General features: G+C 49.6%; 10 protein-coding genes across 10 annotated transcripts; 6 read left to right on the forward strand and 4 right to left on the reverse strand.

Moving 5' to 3' along the window:
* Positions 1 to 40: 40 nt before the first annotated feature.
* APUU_21406A (aspartate--tRNA ligase MSD1) lies at positions 41 to 2,220 on the reverse strand (the record flags this gene model as incomplete). The annotated part of the gene is made up of 3 exons (XM_041700155.1): positions 41 to 1,162; positions 1,218 to 1,924; positions 2,007 to 2,220. 3 exons carry the CDS (start codon positions 2,218 to 2,220, stop codon positions 41 to 43), a joined length of 2,043 nt encoding a protein of 680 aa, XP_041553168.1.
* A 979-nt stretch (positions 2,221 to 3,199) lies between these two features.
* Positions 3,200 to 5,322, forward strand: MSY1 (tyrosine--tRNA ligase MSY1; the record flags this gene model as incomplete). The annotated part of the gene is made up of 5 exons (XM_041700156.1): positions 3,200 to 3,540; positions 3,618 to 3,771; positions 3,826 to 4,112; positions 4,166 to 4,511; positions 4,561 to 5,322. The coding sequence occupies 5 exons, from the start codon at positions 3,200 to 3,202 to the stop codon at positions 5,320 to 5,322; spliced, it is 1,890 nt and encodes a 629-aa protein (XP_041553169.1).
* Positions 5,323 to 5,818: 496 nt separating this feature from the next.
* Positions 5,819 to 9,659, forward strand: MSH6 (mismatch repair ATPase MSH6; the record flags this gene model as incomplete). Its single annotated transcript, XM_041700157.1, has 5 exons — positions 5,819 to 6,118; positions 6,176 to 6,226; positions 6,299 to 6,467; positions 6,520 to 8,909; positions 8,958 to 9,659. 5 exons carry the CDS (start codon positions 5,819 to 5,821, stop codon positions 9,657 to 9,659), a joined length of 3,612 nt encoding a protein of 1,203 aa, XP_041553170.1.
* A 525-nt stretch (positions 9,660 to 10,184) lies between these two features.
* APUU_21409A (putative histone h1.3.) lies at positions 10,185 to 10,991 on the reverse strand (the record flags this gene model as incomplete). The annotated part of the gene is made up of 3 exons (XM_041700158.1): positions 10,185 to 10,365; positions 10,451 to 10,797; positions 10,887 to 10,991. 3 exons carry the CDS (start codon positions 10,989 to 10,991, stop codon positions 10,185 to 10,187), a joined length of 633 nt encoding a protein of 210 aa, XP_041553171.1.
* Positions 10,992 to 11,413: 422 nt separating this feature from the next.
* On the reverse strand, positions 11,414 to 12,328 carry APUU_21410A (uncharacterized protein; the record flags this gene model as incomplete). The annotated part of the gene is made up of 3 exons (XM_041700159.1): positions 11,414 to 11,823; positions 11,887 to 12,045; positions 12,100 to 12,328. 3 exons carry the CDS (start codon positions 12,326 to 12,328, stop codon positions 11,414 to 11,416), a joined length of 798 nt encoding a protein of 265 aa, XP_041553172.1.
* Positions 12,329 to 12,698: 370 nt separating this feature from the next.
* On the forward strand, positions 12,699 to 14,009 carry APUU_21411S (glutaminyl-peptide cyclotransferase family protein; the record flags this gene model as incomplete). The annotated part of the gene is made up of 2 exons (XM_041700160.1): positions 12,699 to 13,858; positions 14,003 to 14,009. The coding sequence occupies 2 exons, from the start codon at positions 12,699 to 12,701 to the stop codon at positions 14,007 to 14,009; spliced, it is 1,167 nt and encodes a 388-aa protein (XP_041553173.1).
* A 132-nt stretch (positions 14,010 to 14,141) lies between these two features.
* APUU_21412A (YeeE/YedE family protein) lies at positions 14,142 to 15,193 on the reverse strand (the record flags this gene model as incomplete). Its single annotated transcript, XM_041700161.1, has 2 exons — positions 14,142 to 14,843; positions 14,906 to 15,193. 2 exons carry the CDS (start codon positions 15,191 to 15,193, stop codon positions 14,142 to 14,144), a joined length of 990 nt encoding a protein of 329 aa, XP_041553174.1.
* Positions 15,194 to 16,170: 977 nt separating this feature from the next.
* On the forward strand, positions 16,171 to 17,202 carry APUU_21413S (uncharacterized protein; the record flags this gene model as incomplete). Its single annotated transcript, XM_041700162.1, has 1 exon — positions 16,171 to 17,202. One exon carries the CDS (start codon positions 16,171 to 16,173, stop codon positions 17,200 to 17,202), a length of 1,032 nt encoding a protein of 343 aa, XP_041553175.1.
* Positions 17,203 to 17,379: 177 nt separating this feature from the next.
* On the forward strand, positions 17,380 to 17,766 carry APUU_21414S (uncharacterized protein; the record flags this gene model as incomplete). Its single annotated transcript, XM_041700164.1, has 1 exon — positions 17,380 to 17,766. One exon carries the CDS (start codon positions 17,380 to 17,382, stop codon positions 17,764 to 17,766), a length of 387 nt encoding a protein of 128 aa, XP_041553176.1.
* An 888-nt stretch (positions 17,767 to 18,654) lies between these two features.
* On the forward strand, positions 18,655 to 20,425 carry APUU_21415S (carotenoid oxygenase family protein; the record flags this gene model as incomplete). The annotated part of the gene is made up of 2 exons (XM_041700165.1): positions 18,655 to 18,717; positions 18,770 to 20,425. 2 exons carry the CDS (start codon positions 18,655 to 18,657, stop codon positions 20,423 to 20,425), a joined length of 1,719 nt encoding a protein of 572 aa, XP_041553177.1.
* Between the last annotated feature and the right edge of the window lie 68 nt (positions 20,426 to 20,493).

A 20,493-nucleotide genomic window follows, 5' to 3' on the forward strand; every position in this document is an offset into this window, starting at 1 on the left:
AGAGACCATACCTACAATCGATCTTTAGAGGCAAATAGTATCACTCGTCAATCAGACGAAGGTGATACGTCTCCAACGCCTCCTGAGTCACTGGGCTAGGGGCCTTGACCATCGGGTCTTCTCCCAGCTTCCCGGTCTTCGGGAAAGCAATGACGTCTCGCACTGACTCCTTACCCAGCATGACGGCTACCAAACGATCAAACCCAAGAGCCAGACCAGCATGTGGAGGACATCCAGCGCGAAGTGCCTCTAGCAAATGGGAGAACTCTGCGAGTCGTTCAGGTGGCATCTGAATGACTTCACGGAGAATAAATTCTTGCGCGGCTGCATCATGGATACGACGACTGCCGCCGCCGAGTTCTACACCATTCACTACCAAGTCATAGTGGTCGGCAACAACTTTGGTGGGGTCCGTAAGAAGAAGATCCACGTCGGCGGCGGATTTTGGGGCAGTGAATGGATGATGCGTAGAGGATATGCCAGCAGCACCGCCTTGGCCTGGCTCTGACTCGCTAGAGGGAGAAAACAGAGGGAAATCGACAATCCAAAGGAAGTGAAATCCTGTTGCAGCAGGTTTGAACCCTGTCTCAACTGAAGCGGAATACAGGGCCCGGCGAAGGTCACCTATTGGTGTTGAACCACCCGTGAACGGTGCGGCTTCGCGAGCTTGTAATACGAGTAAATCGCCATGGTCAGGCTCTAGAAGTTCCTCCACATACTCGGCAGCTTGGAAGCCAAACGGCTGCAGTCCGCATAACGGTTTCTTCGCGTCATATACGAAGATACCTGGCCCACCCTCGGGGTTATCATTGAAGGGTGCACCAGCGGGCGAGTCCAGAAATTTTGTGATGAACTCGGATGTAGCTGCGGGGTCATTTTCATTACCCTCAATCTTGAAAACTTCGACTATTGGGTTTGTCAAAGGCGTGATCTTATTGATCAGGTCGGCCGGGAGCAGATGTTCGACTCTATAAATTTCCATCCCATAGCGAGTGTCGGGTTTGTCTGAACCGTATCGGCTCATGGCATCCTGGTATGACATTCTCCGAAATGATCCCGAAGGGGCGTCGGTGTCCATTAGCGATGACCACAGTCGGCGTATGACACCCTCCACAACTCGCATCACGTCCTCGCCCGTCGCAAAAGACATCTCGAGGTCGAGCTAAATGGCATTTCTATTAGCAATAATTTACAAGCAAGAAAAGCATTGCACCTACTTGTGTGAACTCAGGTTGCCGATCTGCCCGAAGATCTTCGTCTCGGAAACAGCGAGCAAACTGATAATACCTTGGAATCCCGCTGGCCATCAGGATTTGTTTGTATTGCTGCGGGCTCTGTGGAAGTGCATAGGCTAGACCGTGCTTCCGCGTCGGAACTAGGAATTCTCGGGCGCCCTCAGGTGTAGACTTGAAGAGCAGAGGGGTTTCGATCTCGACAAAAGGTGGAAGGCCTTGCTCTAGTTCTTCCCTGCAAACGTTGCGCACTTGTGCTCGGAACTGAAGGGCTTCACGCAGCTCGCTGCTTGTTCGCAGTTGTAGATGCCTGTGTTTCGAAGGATGTACCATATCGGGCGCCATCCATATATCGCTTGGGAAATCATTGAGAAGCTGGAGCTCTTCAAGAGATATTTCCCAGGGGTCACGCTTCTCCATCTCCGCATCCTTTGCCTTTTTAGCCTGGACCTTCCCCTTCACTGTCACGGGGCTATTCGGCCGGAGAGATCGAAGTTTCTCAAAGGTCTCATTTCGAGCTGTCGAGACGAGTTGCACGCTATATTTCATGCTTGGGTCTTGCAATCGGACAAAGGAAAGCTTTTTGGATATATCATTCCGAACCCCAAGATAGCCGTGTAGAACAACATCTTGACCGGGTGATGCTTGGGAAATAAATGTCTGAAAGTCGTATGTGGCAGGAGGAAATTCGACTATAGTAAGCCAGCTGTTAATTGTTTTGAAATCTAATGGTGATGAAAGCAGAATTGTTAACTTAGAGGAAATAAGACGTACCGGCCTTCTTATAGGTGTCTAGGAATTGTGGCTGCTTTGAAAGACCTCCGGCTTGTTGGCGCAGACCGGAACCTCCATGGAAAGCTCTCCGGGAAGAGTTAATGCGAACATATGATGGGGTTGTCGGAACTCTTCTGCTACGCACAAAGTCGAATATTTCGAGGTAACTCGTACGGAGGCGGGCGCTATTTTGCGCCGCCCGAGTAAGCATCATTCTCGCAAAATTTAGGAATTGATGAAGAATTGCGAGTCGAGGAGTTGTGTAGACGCATTAAAATCACGCTACTGCTGTAGAAACAAATGGCAGAATAATTCCGCCCGCCAAAGGGAGACTAGCGCCGTGCCCTCCACATAAGTAGTCGGAAAATCTTCCTAGCTTTCTTTTTCTTCATCCTTCCAAGTTTTATACAAGTGAGCGCTGCCTTTGGTCCCAAATTTTGCCTCGATGCTCGAGAACTAACAATACCGCAGATGATGAAAGCCTAGTGTGTTATATATGATCCAATCTCTCGTCTTGGAGCTTAGCAGCTCTCCCTTCGGGGCTTAAGGGCTGTTTGGCACCGGATGGAGGGAGAGTGATATATGCGTTCGGCACACAACCTTGTTACTTCAACGGACGCGATGAAGGCATCTCTGATCCAATATATTACTTGGTGGTGTTCACGGATAATCAGTGTTCCTTGACCCTTGAGATGTCTTCGCTTCCCATTTGGTAGCAGGCATCATTTGCATGATAGGGCTCATTTGACGCGATCTATCTGTACTTACTGTTGTTCAAGGCAGTGATTTTTTTTATATATTTGTTTTGTTCTGATACCCAGTGAAAAATAATACGCAATATTAACCCTTAATCCAGTGCATCCAGGCTTTCCTTGTAGAATAGACATGTGCCCTTAGACAACACTACACTACCCAATCTTCCGTGAGCTGATAAGCACAGCTTCATAGTCATTATCCGCTACCTTTCGCAACCTGTATATATAGTCTCTAATAGCACTACTGTATGAATTTGGTCAACATTTTTCCAACGATAAAATTTACTTGTTTGGGAAATCAGCTCCGCATCAAAGATTATCCACCGGCGACTGATTAGCTGCTTATCGCAAATATTCCGCTACAAAAAAGTCTCCCTCCGGTAGATAACTGACCTCACGCCATCTCGCATTTCAATTATTTCCTCTAGGCCTCGTCCGATGAGGCCACACTCGTTACCGTTGCCTTTAACGGCTCACATTCGCGCAACACCGGTTGTGCGCCAATTTCCACGCCCAATATGCGGCGCTCGTCAGTACGCGCGCACTGCGGATATTCTCACCACGAATACGTTCCGTCCCCATGATTATATGTCAAATTCAACCAAGTTTACTTCGTGCATCAACGGAAGTCAGAGACGGTGGATTACACAAGCGTATCTTCAACGAATAAGCGATGCGAACGCGGAATGGTCGGGTTTTGCAGAAGAAATTAAACAAGGGAAGAGAAAGAGCTTTGTGGAGCACCTAGAGGAGAGAGGGCTTCTACATGATGCTGTTGGGTGCGCCTATTATCCTTGATATAATATTTTTCGTATATTTAACACCAATTGCTGACCGCGAGCCTGGCGATTTACAGAGAGCGAGATTTGTTGCACCAAATCTTTACCGAAAAGCGAGTCGGTATGTACGCAGGCGTAGATCCGACGGCGCCATCTATGCATGTCGGGCATATGTTGCCGTTCATGGTACTCGCGTGGGGTTATGTTTGGGGTTTGCCGGTGACATTTTTGGTTAGTGTTGCGTATCCCAACGAATATTGCGGCCACATAACTTACGAAAAATAGCTCGGTGGTGCTACATCGCGAGTCGGTGACCCAACGGGACGGTTGAAGGGAAGGGAGCAAGTTCATTCGTCTATCCGCAAGGCGAATATGGCCAGTATGCACATGCAACTGAAGAAACTAGGCGCAAGCATTGAGCAATACGGCAGAAGGCATGGATACGAAAGAAAAATGCACTGGAAACGAGCTTTGACGAACAACAACATTTGGTGGAACAAGATCCCATTCCTAGAGGTACTTCGTGATCTGGGGGCCTACATGCGCCTTGGCCCAATGCTCGGAAGAGATACGTGAGTCGGGTATCGTTGGATTGGTTATTGGAATAGACGCTTACTGCAAATAGGGTCAAAACACGGTTGGCAAAGGGCGACGGGATGTCATTCGGAGAGTTCTCCTACCCTCTCCTGCAAGCGTGGGATTGGTGGATGCTTTTTCGGAACGGATGCCAGGTCCAGGTTGGAGGAAGTGACCAGTATGGGAATATTCTCTTTGGAATGGACGCGGTGAAAACCATCAGCAGAAACACCGCTAATCAAGAGGATCGGAACCCTCTGGAAGACGATATGGACAAGCCCATTGGCCTCACGACGCCATTGCTAACAGCCCCTTCCGGTGAGAAGTTTGGAAAGTCCGCCGGCAACGCAATTTGGCTAGATAGAGACATGACTTCCACATTTGAGCTATACCAGGTCTGTCCCGCCATACTATCTGCTCTGAGTATGATGCTGACCTTCATAGTTTTTCGTGCGCACCCCCGATGATGTTGTCGAGCGCTATCTTAAGATGTTTACCTTCCTGCCGATACCTGAAATCTCGAAAATCATGGAAGAGCAAATTAAGGACCCGTCGAAACGGGTTGCCCAGCACGCTCTTGCCTCAGAGTTTGTTGAGCTCATCCACGGTAAACAAGAAGCCGATGCGGTAGCTACCCAGCATCGCCAACTGTTCAGGTCGCGAAGTTCAACGGCGGAGCCAACACCAATGCCTAAAATTCCCGACTCAACCCGCGGAAATCGCCAGTCACCAACATACGGTTTTATCAATCCGCAGGCTGACAATCCGTACGCCCCTCAGACAAACTTCGCCAATATGCCCTCGGCGCGGGTAACACTTCCTGAGTCCCTGATTTACGGCCAGACTTTCCACAAGATCTTGTGGTACGCGGGTCTTGTGTCATCCAAAAGCGAAGGCCATCGCATCGTGAATAATCAAGGTGCCTATGTGGGTAGCCGCCCTGGAATCCAAAAGAGTTTGACGGGTGGAGGAATGCCGGACGCCTTGACCTTCACGCCGATCAAGACATGGCCGGCCCCAAAAACGCCGGAATTCATCATGGACGGCAATCTCTTGATATTGAAACTCGGAAAGTGGAAGTTAAAGGTGGTCAACATCATCAGTGACCAGCAGTTCAAAGAGCAGGGTCTCACAGCCCCTGGCTGGGAAGAGTTCCAAGCCGAGCAGGAGAAATCAAAAGAAGCCCAAACAGAAACTTCTGAATGAGACGGCCTGCGGCTTCCACAATTATTGGCACTATAATACTCACTTCGACCGTGTTTTTTTACTACAATAGACTTGTAAATATATACCAGATGTATTTTTAGCAATGAAGCTCAAGCCACTCCTCCCAGGCATTGTCCCAACCCGGCGGATATTTTTGGATCCCATAGAATAAAAGGTATGGCGGCATTCTGCTCGTATTCCCACGAATAAACAAGCCTTTGCAGCCAGTTTCAACGGGCTGAACCGCAAATCGTGGTTTTGGTTGAGGGCTGGATGACTGATCATTCTTGGCGGCCAAAGCCACTAAACGCGTCGACGCGTGATGCCGGTCTCGCGGAGTCGATCAATCAACCCCCAACCCTCCATGCTTTCTTACACCATTTTCTATACCTTACGTTCATCTACTTAGTATATCGTCACTCAATTGATTATACAAGATATTTGACATGACCAACTAATAAATCAGCTGTTGATACCGCACCTCGTTGACGCGGAAATGGCCAAAGAACCGCCCGCTTCATCTCCCTCGGAGACTCCGCTGAAACGGTCCACCTCCAGCACTCAGAATATGAAAAACCAAAAGTCAATACTGGGGTTTTTCCAGAAATCCTCGCCATCAACACCCTCAACACGCAATGCGGAGCCCGCGTCTTCACCGGCTCCGAGAGCATCGGCTTCTCGCCCTGTCCAGCGCGGAGAGAAGTCCGGCAAGATTGCCTCCAAGTTCACACAGGACCTGGCGCCTGTACCAAGTAGTGAATTGGGACTACCGGATGAGGAGGATGATAAGAAGCAGGTATGTTGTAAACTCTTTATTAGGTTTTGGTATTTTGCTAACCATACGTGGTTATAGATTAGCCCTGAAGAAGACTCGAAAAAGGCGACGACTTCTCCATCACGCAGGGTACGGCTACTCCATTGCAAATCACCTCGCTCGTTTTATATAAAATGTTATTAACGGATTTTCCATATTCAGTCAGCGAAGAAAGTTAACTATGTCGAATCGGACTCCGAGGGTGAAGACGACGACGAAATATTTCGTCCTGCTCGAAAGAACAACCGCGCTTCGAAAAGGAGAAAGGTGTCGCCGGAAAGCGATGACGACTTTGAGCAGGATGTGCAGAATGGAGTGGAATCCGATGACGGTCAGTTCAGGACATTATTACGCCCAATTCTAAATGCTAAAGTTCTTTTTAGAAATGGACGACTTTGTTGTTCCGGACGCTTCAGACGAGGAGGTTAAACCATCAAAAAAGCGCAAAAGACCAGCTACACAGTCAAAGGCCAAGTCTTCATCTTTGCCTCCACCATCTGAGGTTGATGAAGATCTTGACTTGGATCTCCCTGACTCCTCGTCAGGCACTGCCTTGAAGTGGACATATGACCCAGAGAATATGGAACCTCGTCAGGCTCGCGCAGCACCCGCATCTACCAGCAAATCACCATCAAGTACCGCCAAACCCAAGGCTCATACCACTGAGCCTGAGCAACGCTATCCTTGGCTTGCTAATCTCCGGGATATTGATGGCCATCCTATCGGTGACCCAGAATACGACCCTCGCACCCTGTACATCCCTCCTCTTGCCTTCTCCAAGTTCTCCCCCTTCGAGAAGCAGTATTGGGAGATAAAACAGAAGTTCTGGGACACTGTTGTCTTTTTCAAAAAGGGCAAATTTTACGAGCTCTACGAAAATGACGCCACAATTGGACACCAATTGTTTGATTTGAAGCTCACTGATCGCGTGAACATGCGCATGGTTGGAGTTCCGGAATCTAGTTTGGATCACTGGGCCAATCAGTTCGTAGCGAAGGGATACAAGATTGCGAGAGTTGACCAATCTGAATCAGCTCTTGGAAAGGAGATGCGCGAAAGGAATGGTAAGAAGGCTGGTGGGAAGGAAGACAAAATCATCAAACGAGAATTGGCCTGTGTTCTTACAGCAGGCACGCTTGTTGAAGGTGCTATGCTTCAAGACGACATGTCAACATACTGCGTTGCCATCAAAGAAGCTATTATCGAAGATCGTCCGGCTTTTGGAATCGCCTTTGTTGACACCGCAACTGGCCAATTCTTCCTTTCAGAATTCGTTGACGACATGGATATGACCAAGTTTGAAACTTTCGTTGCGCAAACACGGCCTCAGGAGCTACTTCTTGAGAAGTCAACCGTGTCACAGAAAGCGCTCCGCATATTGAAGAACAATACTGGCCCCACGACAATCTGGAACTATCTGAAACCGGGTAAAGAGTTTTGGGAGGCCGATATTACCGTCAAAGAGCTTGACGTGAGCGAGTACTTTGTCTCTCAGGACAATGACAATGTCCATGCATGGCCAGATGCTCTCCGCCGGGCCCGTGACAAAGAGTTTGTCATATCAGCTTTCGGCGCGTTGGTACAGTACCTCAGACTCCTGAAAATCGACCGGGATCTGGTCACAATTGGAAATTTCTCTTGGTATGACCCAATTAAGAAAGCGTCTAGCCTAGTCCTGGATGGCCAAACCCTCATCAACATGGAAATCTTCGCGAACTCGTTTGATGGCGGCATCGATGGAACACTCTTTCAACTCCTCAACCGTTGCATGACACCCTTCGGGAAACGGATGTTTAAGCAGTGGGTATGCCATCCGTTAATCGATCCCAAGCGTATCAACGCTCGACTAGATGCCGTAGAAGCCCTGAACGCTGATTCTAGCGTTCGGGACCAATTTTCCTCGCAACTCACCAAGATGCCTGACCTCGAGCGTCTTTTATCGCGCATACATGCTGCGAACTGCAGAGCTCAAGATTTCGTGCGAGTACTCGAAGGTTTTGAGCAGATCGAGTATACCATGAGCCTGCTCAAGGACAGTGGTTCTGGCGAGGGTGTTATTGGGCAGTTGATCAGCTCCATGCCTGATTTGACTGAATTGCTAGAGTATTGGAAAACTGCATTTGACCACTCTCAAGCAAAGGAAAACGGCATACTTGTCCCCAAGCCAGGAGTCGAAGAGGATTTCGACAACTCTCAAGAGAACATCAAGCAGCTACATCAAGACCTTGACGATCTCTTGAAACGGGTTCGGCGTGAGTTAGGCTCTACAGCCATCTGCTACAGAGACAACGGGAAAGAGATTTACCAGATGGAAGTACCAATCAAGGTCAAAAATATCCCCAAGAATTGGGACCAGATGTCCGCCACCAAGCAAGTCAAACGCTACTATTTCCCTGAATTGCGAACGGCCATCCGCAACCTGCAGGAAACGCAGGAAACACACAGTCAAATCGTCAAAGAAGTATCCAAACGGTTCTTTGAACGATTTGACGAGCATTATGCCACCTGGCTTTCTGCTGTACGGGTTGTCTCACAGCTGGACTGCTTGATCAGTCTGGCCAAAGCTTCTTCAAGTCTGGGTGAACCGAGCTGTCGCCCTATATTCGTTGACGAAGAACGAAGTGTCCTGGAGCTTGAGGAGCTTCGGCACCCTTGCCTCCTTTCATCTGTTGATGATTTCATTCCTAATGACATTCAACTGGGTGGCAATTCCCCCAATATTGACCTACTTACTGGTGCTAACGCTGCCGGAAAGTCCACTCTGCTTCGCATGGTATGTACCTCAGTTCCTCATTGACCCGCTTTTGCCTAACTGTTCTAGTCTTGCGTTGCTGTAATCATGGCCCAAATTGGTTGTTATCTACCCTGCAAATCCGCCCGGTTAACACCAGTCGACCGCATCATGTCGCGCCTCGGAGCCAATGACAATATATTCGCTGCCCAATCCACCTTCTTTGTCGAGCTCTCAGAAACTAAGAAGATCCTTGCGGAAGCTACCCCTCGCTCCCTTGTCATTCTCGATGAACTAGGCCGTGGAACTAGTTCTTACGATGGAGTCGCAGTTGCCCAGGCCGTGCTGCACCACGTTGCAACCCACATCGGCGCTTTAGGCTTCTTCGCCACACACTACCACTCTCTCGCCGCCGAGTTCGAAAACCATCCTGAGATCTCACCCAAACGCATGAAGATTCATGTAGACGAGGATGAAAGACGTGTCACCTTCCTCTATAAACTCGAAGACGGTGTTGCGGAGGGTAGTTTCGGCATGCACTGCGCTGCTATGTGTGGTATATCAAACAAAGTCATTGAGAGGGCCGAGGTCGCTGCTAAGCAGTGGGAACATACGAGCCGGCTCACGGAAAGTCTCGAGCGCCGCAAGGGTGGCGGGCTCGTTGGCCTCGGCTGGTGGAGTGACATTGCCTGGGCTCTTCGCGAGACAACCAAGGAGGCGGATGATGATAATCCAGCCGAAATTACTGATAGAAGCTTAGAGGTTCTTCGGAGAGCCATTGAAGCCCTGTGATTGATTTGTTGCTCTTGTTTAATCTCTCGTGATTTGTTGTGCGATCTGTGTTGGGTTCTACGTTGTGTTTCTAATACTTCTTTCATTGTGCTTGGTGTCATCAGTTGGGGTTGTTCGGCGTCCGGATTATGAAAGGCTACGTTTGTTACTATCTCGGTTTCCTCCAAACATTCTTATTCATGGTAGAATTAGATTATACCAGAACTTTTTTTTTTGGTTTTTTTTTTATCCTACTATCTTCATTCGACCTCCAGAGTGCTGAGTAACTTGCAATCGCATCCCTCGAAATTGAAGCAAAAACTAACAAGCCAAATGGAAACATCATCCTAATTCGTCATCAACGGCATTATTCGAAAACTTGAAGGAAAGAAAAGAAACTAGAACAGAAAGACGTGCACTAGAAAAAAGTAGCTAAATGTTCAACTTTTCATAATTCCCCTCCTTCAAAATAGATGTCCTGCTGAGTCCATGACTTTACTGCCGTATGTATGAAGCCTGGTCAAGCGCGTTCAGCTTCAGCTTCCACTAGCCCTGGACCCGCTCCATAGCCTCAAACTCGGCATCAACGTTGACTTCGGTCATTATGTCGTCCTCTTCATTCTTCACGTGCGTATCCATTGCGGTGTCTTCATTCTCTGGTGCAAGGGTGTTGTTTATTTCCGACTCCTCTGGTTCGGCCTTGACGAAAGGAGGGGCTTCCATCTCCCTATTGCATATTAGGACGTGTAGATTGACTACCTCTCTGCGTGCGCGAGGGAGATATAAAGGGAGCAAGGGTAAAGCATACTTACTGATCACTCTCCTCCTCCGGCTCTACAGAAGCGTCCTTTCTGGGGCGTGTCTTCCGCTGACGCTTTTGCGCAGAAGGTGCAGATGTTTCTGCTTCGCCTTCAGCAGCAGCGGTGCCATCTTCGTCGGCAGCAGGAGAATTAACGGCCGCGACTCCCTTCTTTCTCTTCACAGGAGTCTTTTTGGTCGGGGTGCTAACTGGGGTGCCGCCCTCAGTGTTTCCAGGGGAAATGTCGTTCATAAACTTAGCCGCCTGATCGTAGAATTTCTTCTTCGCCTGGCGATACGAGCTGGATGCGGATGATGCATTCTTGTAAGGCGCATTAGCGGCAAGTTTGTCGTAGTCGATCTATTGTGTTATGCATTAGCGCAGTCGCCCAGGTTGGTGAGGATAGCATGCATTTGTGCGTAGGGAAAGCGGCCTTAGGCATAACTTACCTTGCCTGAGGCGTCAGTGTACAGAACACCGAGAAGAATGATCCTGGCTTCGTTCTGGGAGAGGCCTAAGAGCCCCTCCGGCTTAGCTTTAGCTGCAGCTGCCATTGCTGATAGGCTGGAGAAGATTTTGCAGTGTTGACTATGTGTTCTTCGGTGAGCAAATGTCTGGGGGATACGGTGTTGGAGGGTGGCGTAAGTGAGGGTATTTGCTCGGAGAGGATTGCGAAGGAGAGATTTAAGGGAAGAAAGGAAGAGACGGGGTATTGGGTAGAGGAATAGAAGAGCGAAGTGAAGTGAGTTGCAGGTGAGAGGTACAAAAACAAGGGAGTCACGCAGGTGAGCAAATATCCGGTGATTCTGTGGGCTTCTCTCTCAAAGCGAACTCGCAAGTGATCCATCTGTAAACAAAGGCTTTCCTAAGCCTAAAGGCAAGAGTAAGAGCATAAATCAGCAGAAAGGGTGCTAGAACTTTTTACTGGTACACTGGGTGCAAATGGTTCTGTATGAATTTTATATTCCAATTGAGTTTACCCTCGAGGACGGTTTTGTATCTGTTTGTAAACGTGCTCCCACAACTCCGGATAGAATGTAGATGACTCCTTGCCGGGTTTGCTTGTCTCTGCTGTAAAGAAATGCTGTAGAGTCTTACCCCGCCACCAAGGCAACGGAACAGGGTTCTTGTTCCGAAAGCTCACAGGGCGAATCGGGGACTTATCGGGGACAAGATCACTAAATCGCACCTCGGATTGTCTCGGTATGGTATTGAATTTCATAGTGTTCAAATATAATGTCGCGGTTGGGGGGAGCTTCTTCGCATATTGCACGGCTTGCTCTCGCGATCGCCGAACGGATATAGGCAAGGCAAGGTGGACAAAGTTCACGTATGGGGCGGAGGTATAGGCTACAAAGAACATGGGCAAAGCACCACCAACGACGACTATTGTAGGATTAAAGGTTAGCAGGGCCCAAAGATATGATGCGCAAGCGAGCGAGTCCTTACTAGCTGGTCCTAGATATGATGGGAAGTCCGAAGACATGAAGGCTGGAGCAACCACCAGGCAAGAAACTCCAAAAAGGAAGATAGTTGTTATCCGCAACATCCCCAGAAACATAGTGCGACCGGTTCCCCCATGGTAGATTAAGATCTTTTCTGGAGGTCCTACAAGCTAATTCAGCACCAGTCCAATTCCTTTACCCCATGGGTCTTCCATACCTCGCAGGGGACCTTTTTTCGCTTTTCCGGCGGAGGTAGGCGGGGAGGCTCGCGGTACATTGCTGCTGGCAGGTTTCGGTTTCAGGGAAGGAGATTCGTTCTTAGGAGGTTGAGGAGCGCTGCGTGTCGTCTTTGGGCGAATGAATACCAGGTTGCTGCAGAGCTCTCTCCGCACAGATCGGGGAAGCGCGGAGCGCAATTGAGGATGGAACAGGACGGGTGGTCTCATTTTGAGAAAGGTTTTATGATATATGGCAAATCTCAAGGGAATTGTGGTTGTAATAACAGAGCGAGCCGGTTTCAAGCGCTCTTGCAGCGAGACATAGGAGTTTATATAGCAGCGCAGTGTGAATGAGAAGCTCCGAAACGTGATCGCCGCGGGCTTGGCTGCTTATTACCTATTCAGGGTTAGTCTGTTACAGCGGGCATCTGGACATCTTGCGAGTTTCAACCTGCTACACCAACAATCTCTCCACATTCCTTCGGGTCACTCTGCTCACTGTCGCTCTCTTTGTGCTTGTATATTAGTGCTAATTGGGAGCATCTGTGCTATCGGGCTAACTCATGACGGCTCCTTCTGCCACGCTTCTTTTGTCGCGATGAAATACGTTCAGCGGGATGTATTTCGCCCGCTTCTCACAATATGCCTCGCAGCCCTGTATCTTTTTCTTCCCAGTGAAGCGTATCAAGACGTCTCAGATGCGACTTTGGAGTCACTGCCGCGGCCCGGGAAGGATTTCGATATCCACGACGGGCCTATTCTGTCGCCCATTCTTATTCCCCGTGTCCCTGGCTCTGCTGGATCCACCAAGGTGCTAAACCACTTCGCGGACTTCTTCCGGACCTCGCTCCCAAAGTGGAATGTCGAGTACCAGAACTCAACGTATGTGACGCCTGTCTCGGACGGGAAGGAAGTCCCTTTTGTGAATTTCATCGCTTATCGCGATCCTCCCTGGGCATCAAAAGGCGATGTGGGAAGACTTACGCTCGTCGCGCATTACGACAGCAAGTACGAACCGGAAGGGTTTATCGGAGCAATCGATAGTGCAGCACCATGTGCGATGATTATGCATGCGATGCGAAGTATCGACGAGGCGATGACAAAAAAATGGGAAGCCATGGAGGCCGAGGGCCACGCCGATTCTTTAGATGATCACACTGGAATCCAGGTCATTTTCTTGGATGGCGAAGAGGCTTTCAAAGACTGGACTGAAACTGATTCTTTATACGGAGCTCGTTCACTTGCCCAGCATTGGGATTCCACGGTAAACCCAGCAATGTCGACCTTCAAGTCGCCACTTTCATCCATATCGCTATTCGTTCTTCTAGATTTGTTAGGATCAAAAGGTCCAGCCATCCACTCATTTTGCCCGACGACGCACTGGGCATACCAGAATCTAGCAAGTGTCGAACGTCGGTTGAGGGATCTCGGTATGTTCAAGTCCGGGGGTAAAAGTTGGTTTCCAGATGCTTCCAAGAGTTCGCGTGAGATATCTCCCTTCGACCCCGTGAGTGATGATCATCTTCCATTCCTTGAACGCGGAGTCGACATCCTGCACGTCGTCGCCTTCTCAGCTAGTACAGGTGGATTCCCGCAAGTCTGGCATAAAATAGATGACGACGGGGCACACTTGGATATGGATACAGTAGAAGACTGGAGTCTTCTTGTTGCCGGATTTGCTGCCGAATGGATGGAATTAGAGGGCTTCGTGCCTACATCAAAAACGAAGCAAAAACGCAACTCCGACAAGACTGAACTGTAAGCCTTACCTGATCTTGATTATCTGATACCCGATTTCCAATCTTCAAATGTATTTATACGTCACATTTTCATATCCCAGAATTTCAATCCTCTTTTTTTAAGATTTTAAGATTTTATTTACTGATTCTGACTATTGCATAGCTTATGATGTGTTCTAATTGGCATTTGTCGATACCTAAATATATGAGGAAATGTCTAAGTCTATTATAACATCACTGTCTGCGATCTGCTGTTGTTCGTCATCGGTAAAAATGTACAATCCTCCATTTGGAGCCCAAGTTCATATCAAGTTGCCCAACATATATCCGACCATTTCCGCAAATCCCCATTTCGGTTGCAATATTGAGCGCAATACCGCGGGTCCTGGGCATACTCCTCGCAACCCCCAGGCCACGCCAAATACCGTCGCTCCAAAAATGAAGCGCCAGTCGATATCAGCAACGGTGGCTGTTGGAAGACGCCAGTTTTCGGCTAGAGTTGGTTTTGCTATCTTTCTTCCATCGTAGCTTGTTTGCCGGCCAGGTTTCACGGTCAAATATGCGATGAGTGACGGCACAATTCCGAAAAGAATAACGAGTGCCAAAGATGGGTCAAAGCGAGTTAGGTCAGTTGGAAATGCGAAAAATCGAAGAACTTTAAACGGATCCGCCATTCCAGACACAAAGAGCCCGGTGCCGAATTGAAGACCTGCCAGATAAGAGAAGATCAATCTGGACCGTTCTGATCTGACCAACATCTGAGGTACAATGAAGGTATTTGTCAAAAATGTGAGAGCCGTGGCGCTCAGAATAAACGAGAGTTCGGGACTCGAAGGGTACGTGGGCGTGTAGCAGGGGACACCGGCTGGACAGGGCGGAATACCCGAAACAAAGTTTGCTGTCAACAAAGCCGTCGTGAAGAAGATGGCCGTTGCAATGAACGAGCGAGACGATAAACGTGAGAGGCCGCAGAGCATATGACCCGACGTACACCCTCTACCACTCTGCCATTCCACGATTCGTTAGCTCCCTATCTTTACTGGTGTGCGGACCCGGTCCATCCTACCTTTGTTCCCCAGCCAAGCAGAAATCCGGTCCCCATTGTTGACAAAAGGGAAACCCATGAAGATGGTGCATCTGGGTACGTCGGCAGCAGAGATGGCATGAATAGATAGAACGGAACCACGCTCGACATTAGACCGGCTATTATGGGAACATTATCTCGACTCGGGTTGAGCATGAACCCTGATAAGAGTGAAGAAACACCGAAAACTGATCCATTGTGAAGAAGGAGGCTGGAGGAGCTCTGGTAAAGCAACAAAGCCCCCAGCGATGTATGGACCGGCGTGAACATGATGGTCCTATGAACGGCAGCTGAACAGTAGCAGGGAGTTTAAAGCTGCCATCCCTGCATGATCCCAACGAAGAAGTTGAGAAGTAAGGAAAAGGCCGGGGCGATCCGCCCAGCCAAGGGGCGACTACATTTTTTGGCGTCGGGGACCAAGCATTGAGTGAAGAAACGGTCCACCGTTCATATGGCGTCAAATGGATGGTGGTCCCCGAAGCCAGAGATGGATAAAGTTTAGCGAGACCACAATCCCCGGACCCTGGGAAACGGCCCTATGCTAGATATTTCTTCACTGTTTTCAGCCGGCCGAAATCGAAACGGAAAACTGTACCAGGCCAGCGCTCTGGTCGTCGAGAGGACTCTGCATATCCCCAATGTGTTGGACAGCATCTGCAGCTTAGATGGCTCGTGGTCGGGATCTACACCCCAGAATTGGTCGCCGATACTATGGCCCACAGATTTGATGATTACAAAGCCGTAGCCGAGTAGTTAGTAGTTAGTTTGTATATAGAAACAGAAATCAGCATTCTAGTCCACTCTGTGTCGTTGCCGCTGTTGATGAAGCCAAATTGCGAAAGATCGTAACCACCAGCAGCAGTGATGGTGGGAAGGGTTGCAGAGTGTTACGGTGTATTTACCGCAGATCGCCAGCGATTTCGGGCAGGTTAGGCATGAAAATGACAAAACCGTATTGGGCAGAACACATCGCAGGGCTTGACTCCAATCATCATTCACCAGCTGCGACGAAGGTTGCTGTTTCGAAGTGTTCAAGTCGATGGAAAGCCACTCAAGATGGCCTGGTGACCGTCTGATCCATTGCCTCGCGCAGTATTGCTCGTCGCTGCAAGTCATTCACTAAGCGTTTCCATCCTTGCCTGGTTACTCCAAAATAAACAAACAGACGCTGGACTTGGATAGCATCAGCACCACGAAACCTCATCTCTGTCAACCACTAATTGCTCATTTCGCTCCCACCTTCCGGCATGGCTCCAATAAATCTTCCGGCTGAGTTGGTTCTGTACATCGTTGACTGCCTGATACCCTCCAACCCACCGGTCGTGTTTTCTCGCGGACATGTGATCACTCGTACGCTTCTCAGCTTGACGCTGGTCTGCAAGCTCGTCTCTCGAACTGCGAAACAGCTACTGACCAAACACTGTCTTCAAATCGATTCGAGCGAATTACTAGACTGCGTCTTACAGTGGAGTGCCCTGTCTGGGAGTGAAGGCCAGGCCCCTCACTTGCCCGTATCAGTTGGACTCTTTCTGTCCCCATTCCCGGTAGATAACCTCAACATCCCGTCCACTGTATACCAGGTTGATCGCCTGTCGAGCGTCTTATGCAGCAATCTCACCCGGCTCGTCATTGACATGCCACTCCGATATTTATACCCCGAGGATGATCACGAGCAAGTTCGCCCAGCCCTCCGCGCAGCGTTCGCTCGCATGACAAAGCTCGTGGAATTCTGCTCCGTGAAAGATGAGCTCTATCTGAGCACGGTAGAGGGAATACAGGAGCCCGCGATCTGGTCCTTTTGGCCGCGCCTGCAGCACCTAGCGCTGTACAACGTGGCAGTCGACTCCAGCCAGTTCATCGACGGCCTCCGCCAATGCTTGAACTTGACTCACCTTGTCCTTGTCCGACCCGACGGCCTATCCGAGGAAGTCCCCTCGGAGCACATGGATTTGGGATTCTTGCCGTCGCTTCAGCGCCTTATCATAGTCAATACTGGGGCAGACTTCTTGCAAAGCACGCCCTTTGACCAGAAAATGTGGGAAGAGTCCTTTGTTGGCCGGCTACATGCACTGCGAAGTCCAGATGGCGATGCGGACAGCGACTCAGAGACTGGGTCCGTTGCCAGCTACCTTTCCCTGCGGACGCCGTTTGGCAGAGACGATGATGATATTGAGATATGCCAGGAGTGGCTCTATGCGCAGGCGATCAGTGGCGCACTATGGGGGACGTCGGATGATCACCCGGCCGCTCTTTACTTGAGTAGTAATTCCTTGGACTGACTGCTTTATCAATAAAGAGAGACAGGGAACTATGCCGTATTTGCTTGCTTGTGCTGGTGTGCGGGGGAATTCCGCCGGTCAATCCTCCGCGAAACTTCCCGAAACCGCCGCTGGTCGCGAATACGAACCGATCCCTCGCTTGCCATGCCCTTGACAGTACGAGGCTAAACTAGTGCAATGAACTTGGGAGCCTGGACTTGCTCACTCTTGACTGACTTGTGTCCATCTCTTGCCATCGGCGTCATCGTTACTCGTAAGCCTCCTGTCGACTCTATAGATTTCCTTGGCTTCGGTATATATTACCCTGACAACGATATCCGCCGAATCGTTTCTAAACATCATCAACCGAGTGCCAGACATGACCCACCGAAACGCAAACACGATATGGACATGCAATGTCTGCTCTGCCACTTTCCAGCGGTTAGACCATCTCAAGCGTCATTCAGCAGCACGTACGTGTATATCCTCAGAAGAGGGAAACCGCCGGAGATAAGCGATGTGCTAAACCACAACAGACAGGGCGGAAAGGCCTTTTCTTTGCGATTTTTGTGGTTCTATATATAAGCGAGGGTTCGTAGCCCCTCTAGCACCGCATGTCCTCGTCAGCCTAATTGACCATTGGCGTCTACAAAACAGAGACATCTTAAGACGGCATTGGAAATCCTGCGCCATCCGCGTCCAAACCAGCCAGGCTATTCCTGAGCCCCGACAGGGGGGCAAAGAGAGGCATGCATGTGATTGCTGCGCACGACTGAAGAGATCATGCTCTGGGGGCCAGCCTTGCTCAGAGTGTGATTCACGAAAGAGACTATGTTCGTATGAACGCCTGGGAAACAGGGGACTCAGGATGGAATCTCATTCTAAATCTCCACTCCGTGAGTGGGGAGGGGAATCAGCCGTTGGTCATGATATGGATCGGCTTCTGGATTATGGAGCCCTCGATGTTCAGTCTACACTCGAGCCGGCGCGATCTACGTGGGATCTTGGTCCTCAGAATTTCTATGCTTCAGCGGACGTCTGCTATAAAGCCTATGGTCGACTTTCCTAGCCTTTGTTGGTCTCTCGAAAGAAACGAACGTATCAGTAAGACAGCCGCCTCGGCATTCCGGGGGGGTTGGTGGTTTGTATTGCGTGTATGAAACCTTGGAGATACAACCGAACCCACATCTAAACGTTGTTTAGCGGCTCCGTCGGACACGGACACGGACACTCAGTCCGCCAAATTTACGATCGCTTATTCAAACAACACGATTCGCGGGCCTATCAGAGGAAATATCGCTTATATTCTTTGCTCACTGGTTGGTGACTGCAGATCACCTCGCGAAGACTTCTGGTACACTGTTGCATTACTACACTGGTGGCAGCGATGAGCGAATTATCCATAAATACTCAGACTGTTATCCGTGTGGTTGAGGTCTATAACACTATACACGCCTGAATCAAAATTCAAATATGTCTACCACTGAAGTAGTCGATACAAAAGTCCATTTCAACAATTGGCCCAATGACCAAGGTGTAAGTACACCCGAAATGCCATATACCGACCATCCATCTCTGACCACAGCAGTTCGACACCAACCGTGAGCAAAGGTCTCCAGTTGAGTTAACAGTAACCGGGACAATTCCATCATACGCCGCAGGAACTCTTTACAGAACCGGGCCAGGACGATACAAAATCGACACAGAGTACGGAAACACATTCCAGATTTCACACTGGTTCGATGGATTCAGCCAGACGCATAGATTCCAGCTCATTCCTTCAGACGATGCCGGCTCGGGCATACGCGTATTCTACAACTCCCGCTTTTCTACCGGTGACCGCATCGAGTACGTGCGCAAAACAGGTAGCCTGGAAAAAACCTTCAGTTTTGGCGGAGTCGGATATCGAGACCCGTGCAAGGAATTGTATCGCAAAGTCCAAAGCATGTATGAGCCGCCAGAGGATAGCCCATCGTTTAGCAATGTCGGCGTGACCCTCTCCATCAACATGCCCGGGATGAAAGATAACAACCAGGAGACGAATGACGCAGAGGCAGTCTCTCATATCAAAACCCTCCACGCCAGAACAGACAACTTCAGCTACAAACAAATCCACCCGGAAACCCTCGAACCCATTGGTCTAGCAAACCAAACAACCCTCCACCCGGACCTGAACGGCCGTCTCTCCGCCTCCCACGCAAGGTCCGACCCTCAAACCGGTGATATGTACAACTATAACCTCACCTTCGCACCCGCACCAACATACCGCGTATTCCGCGTCTCCGCTGCAACAGGCGAAACAACCATCCTCGCTGCATTCCAGGGCATACCAGCGTACCTCCACTCTTTCTTCCTAACAAAGGACTATGTGATAATCTGCGTCTGGAACTCGCATCTAGATCCCTCAGGCTTCGCAAAGGGCTCGTACATGGCTGCATTGAAGGACTTCGATGACACTATCCCATCAACGTGGTATGTTGTTGACCGACGACAAAACCACGGCCAGGGGCTCGTCGCAACCTACGAATGCCCGGCATTTTTCTGTTTCCATACGATCAATGCGTGGCAGGAGATGAGTCCAGATGACCCTGACAAAATTGATATAGTCGCCGAGTGCGTGAGCTTGAAGAATACGGATGTCATGAAGAAGCTTTCTTATGACTTCCTTCTCTCTTCGTCCACAGTACCGGGGGCACGTCCAGCTCCCGATACGAAAGATAGTGGGGGTAACGGACAAACTCGGATTGCGCGATTTCGGTTGCCTTCTGTTCCAAAATCTGCTCCCCTCCCTTCTTCTAGTGATGATTATGGGAATAAGACGGCCGGGCTAGCTATCCTTGAATCAACATCCTGCTCAGCCTTATCCCCCGAACTCCCGACTCTTAACCCAGCCTACGTAACTTTCCCGCACCGGTATACATACGCTGTGGTCGACCGCGGGTACTCGACATTTTTCGATGGGATCATGAAGCTTGACTCCGTGACGAACGAGACTCTGATTTGGTCAGAGCATGCCCAGTCTCCCGGCGAGGCCATCTTTGTTCCTGATCCGAACGGTTTAGCGGAAGATGACGGGGTGTTGCTGACTGTTGTGCTGGATGGAATGAGCGGGAGAAGTTATCTGCTTGTGCTAGGTGCGAGGGATTTGAAGGAGGTTGGGAGGGCGTGTGTGGATGGGCCGGTTGCATTTGGGTTTCATGGCTGTCATGTTTCTAATACTGGGAGGATTGGGGTAGATTTTTAGGATAGTCCGCATTTATATTTCTTTAGTTGTCTATTCGTGATGCCTTTATTTTTATTTTTCTTCTTCTT

The sequence above is a fragment of the Aspergillus puulaauensis genome, chromosome 2 (genome assembly GCF_016861865.1).
Source record: "Aspergillus puulaauensis MK2 DNA, chromosome 2, nearly complete sequence".
NCBI classification, from domain to species: Eukaryota; Fungi; Ascomycota; class Eurotiomycetes; order Eurotiales; family Aspergillaceae; genus Aspergillus; species Aspergillus puulaauensis.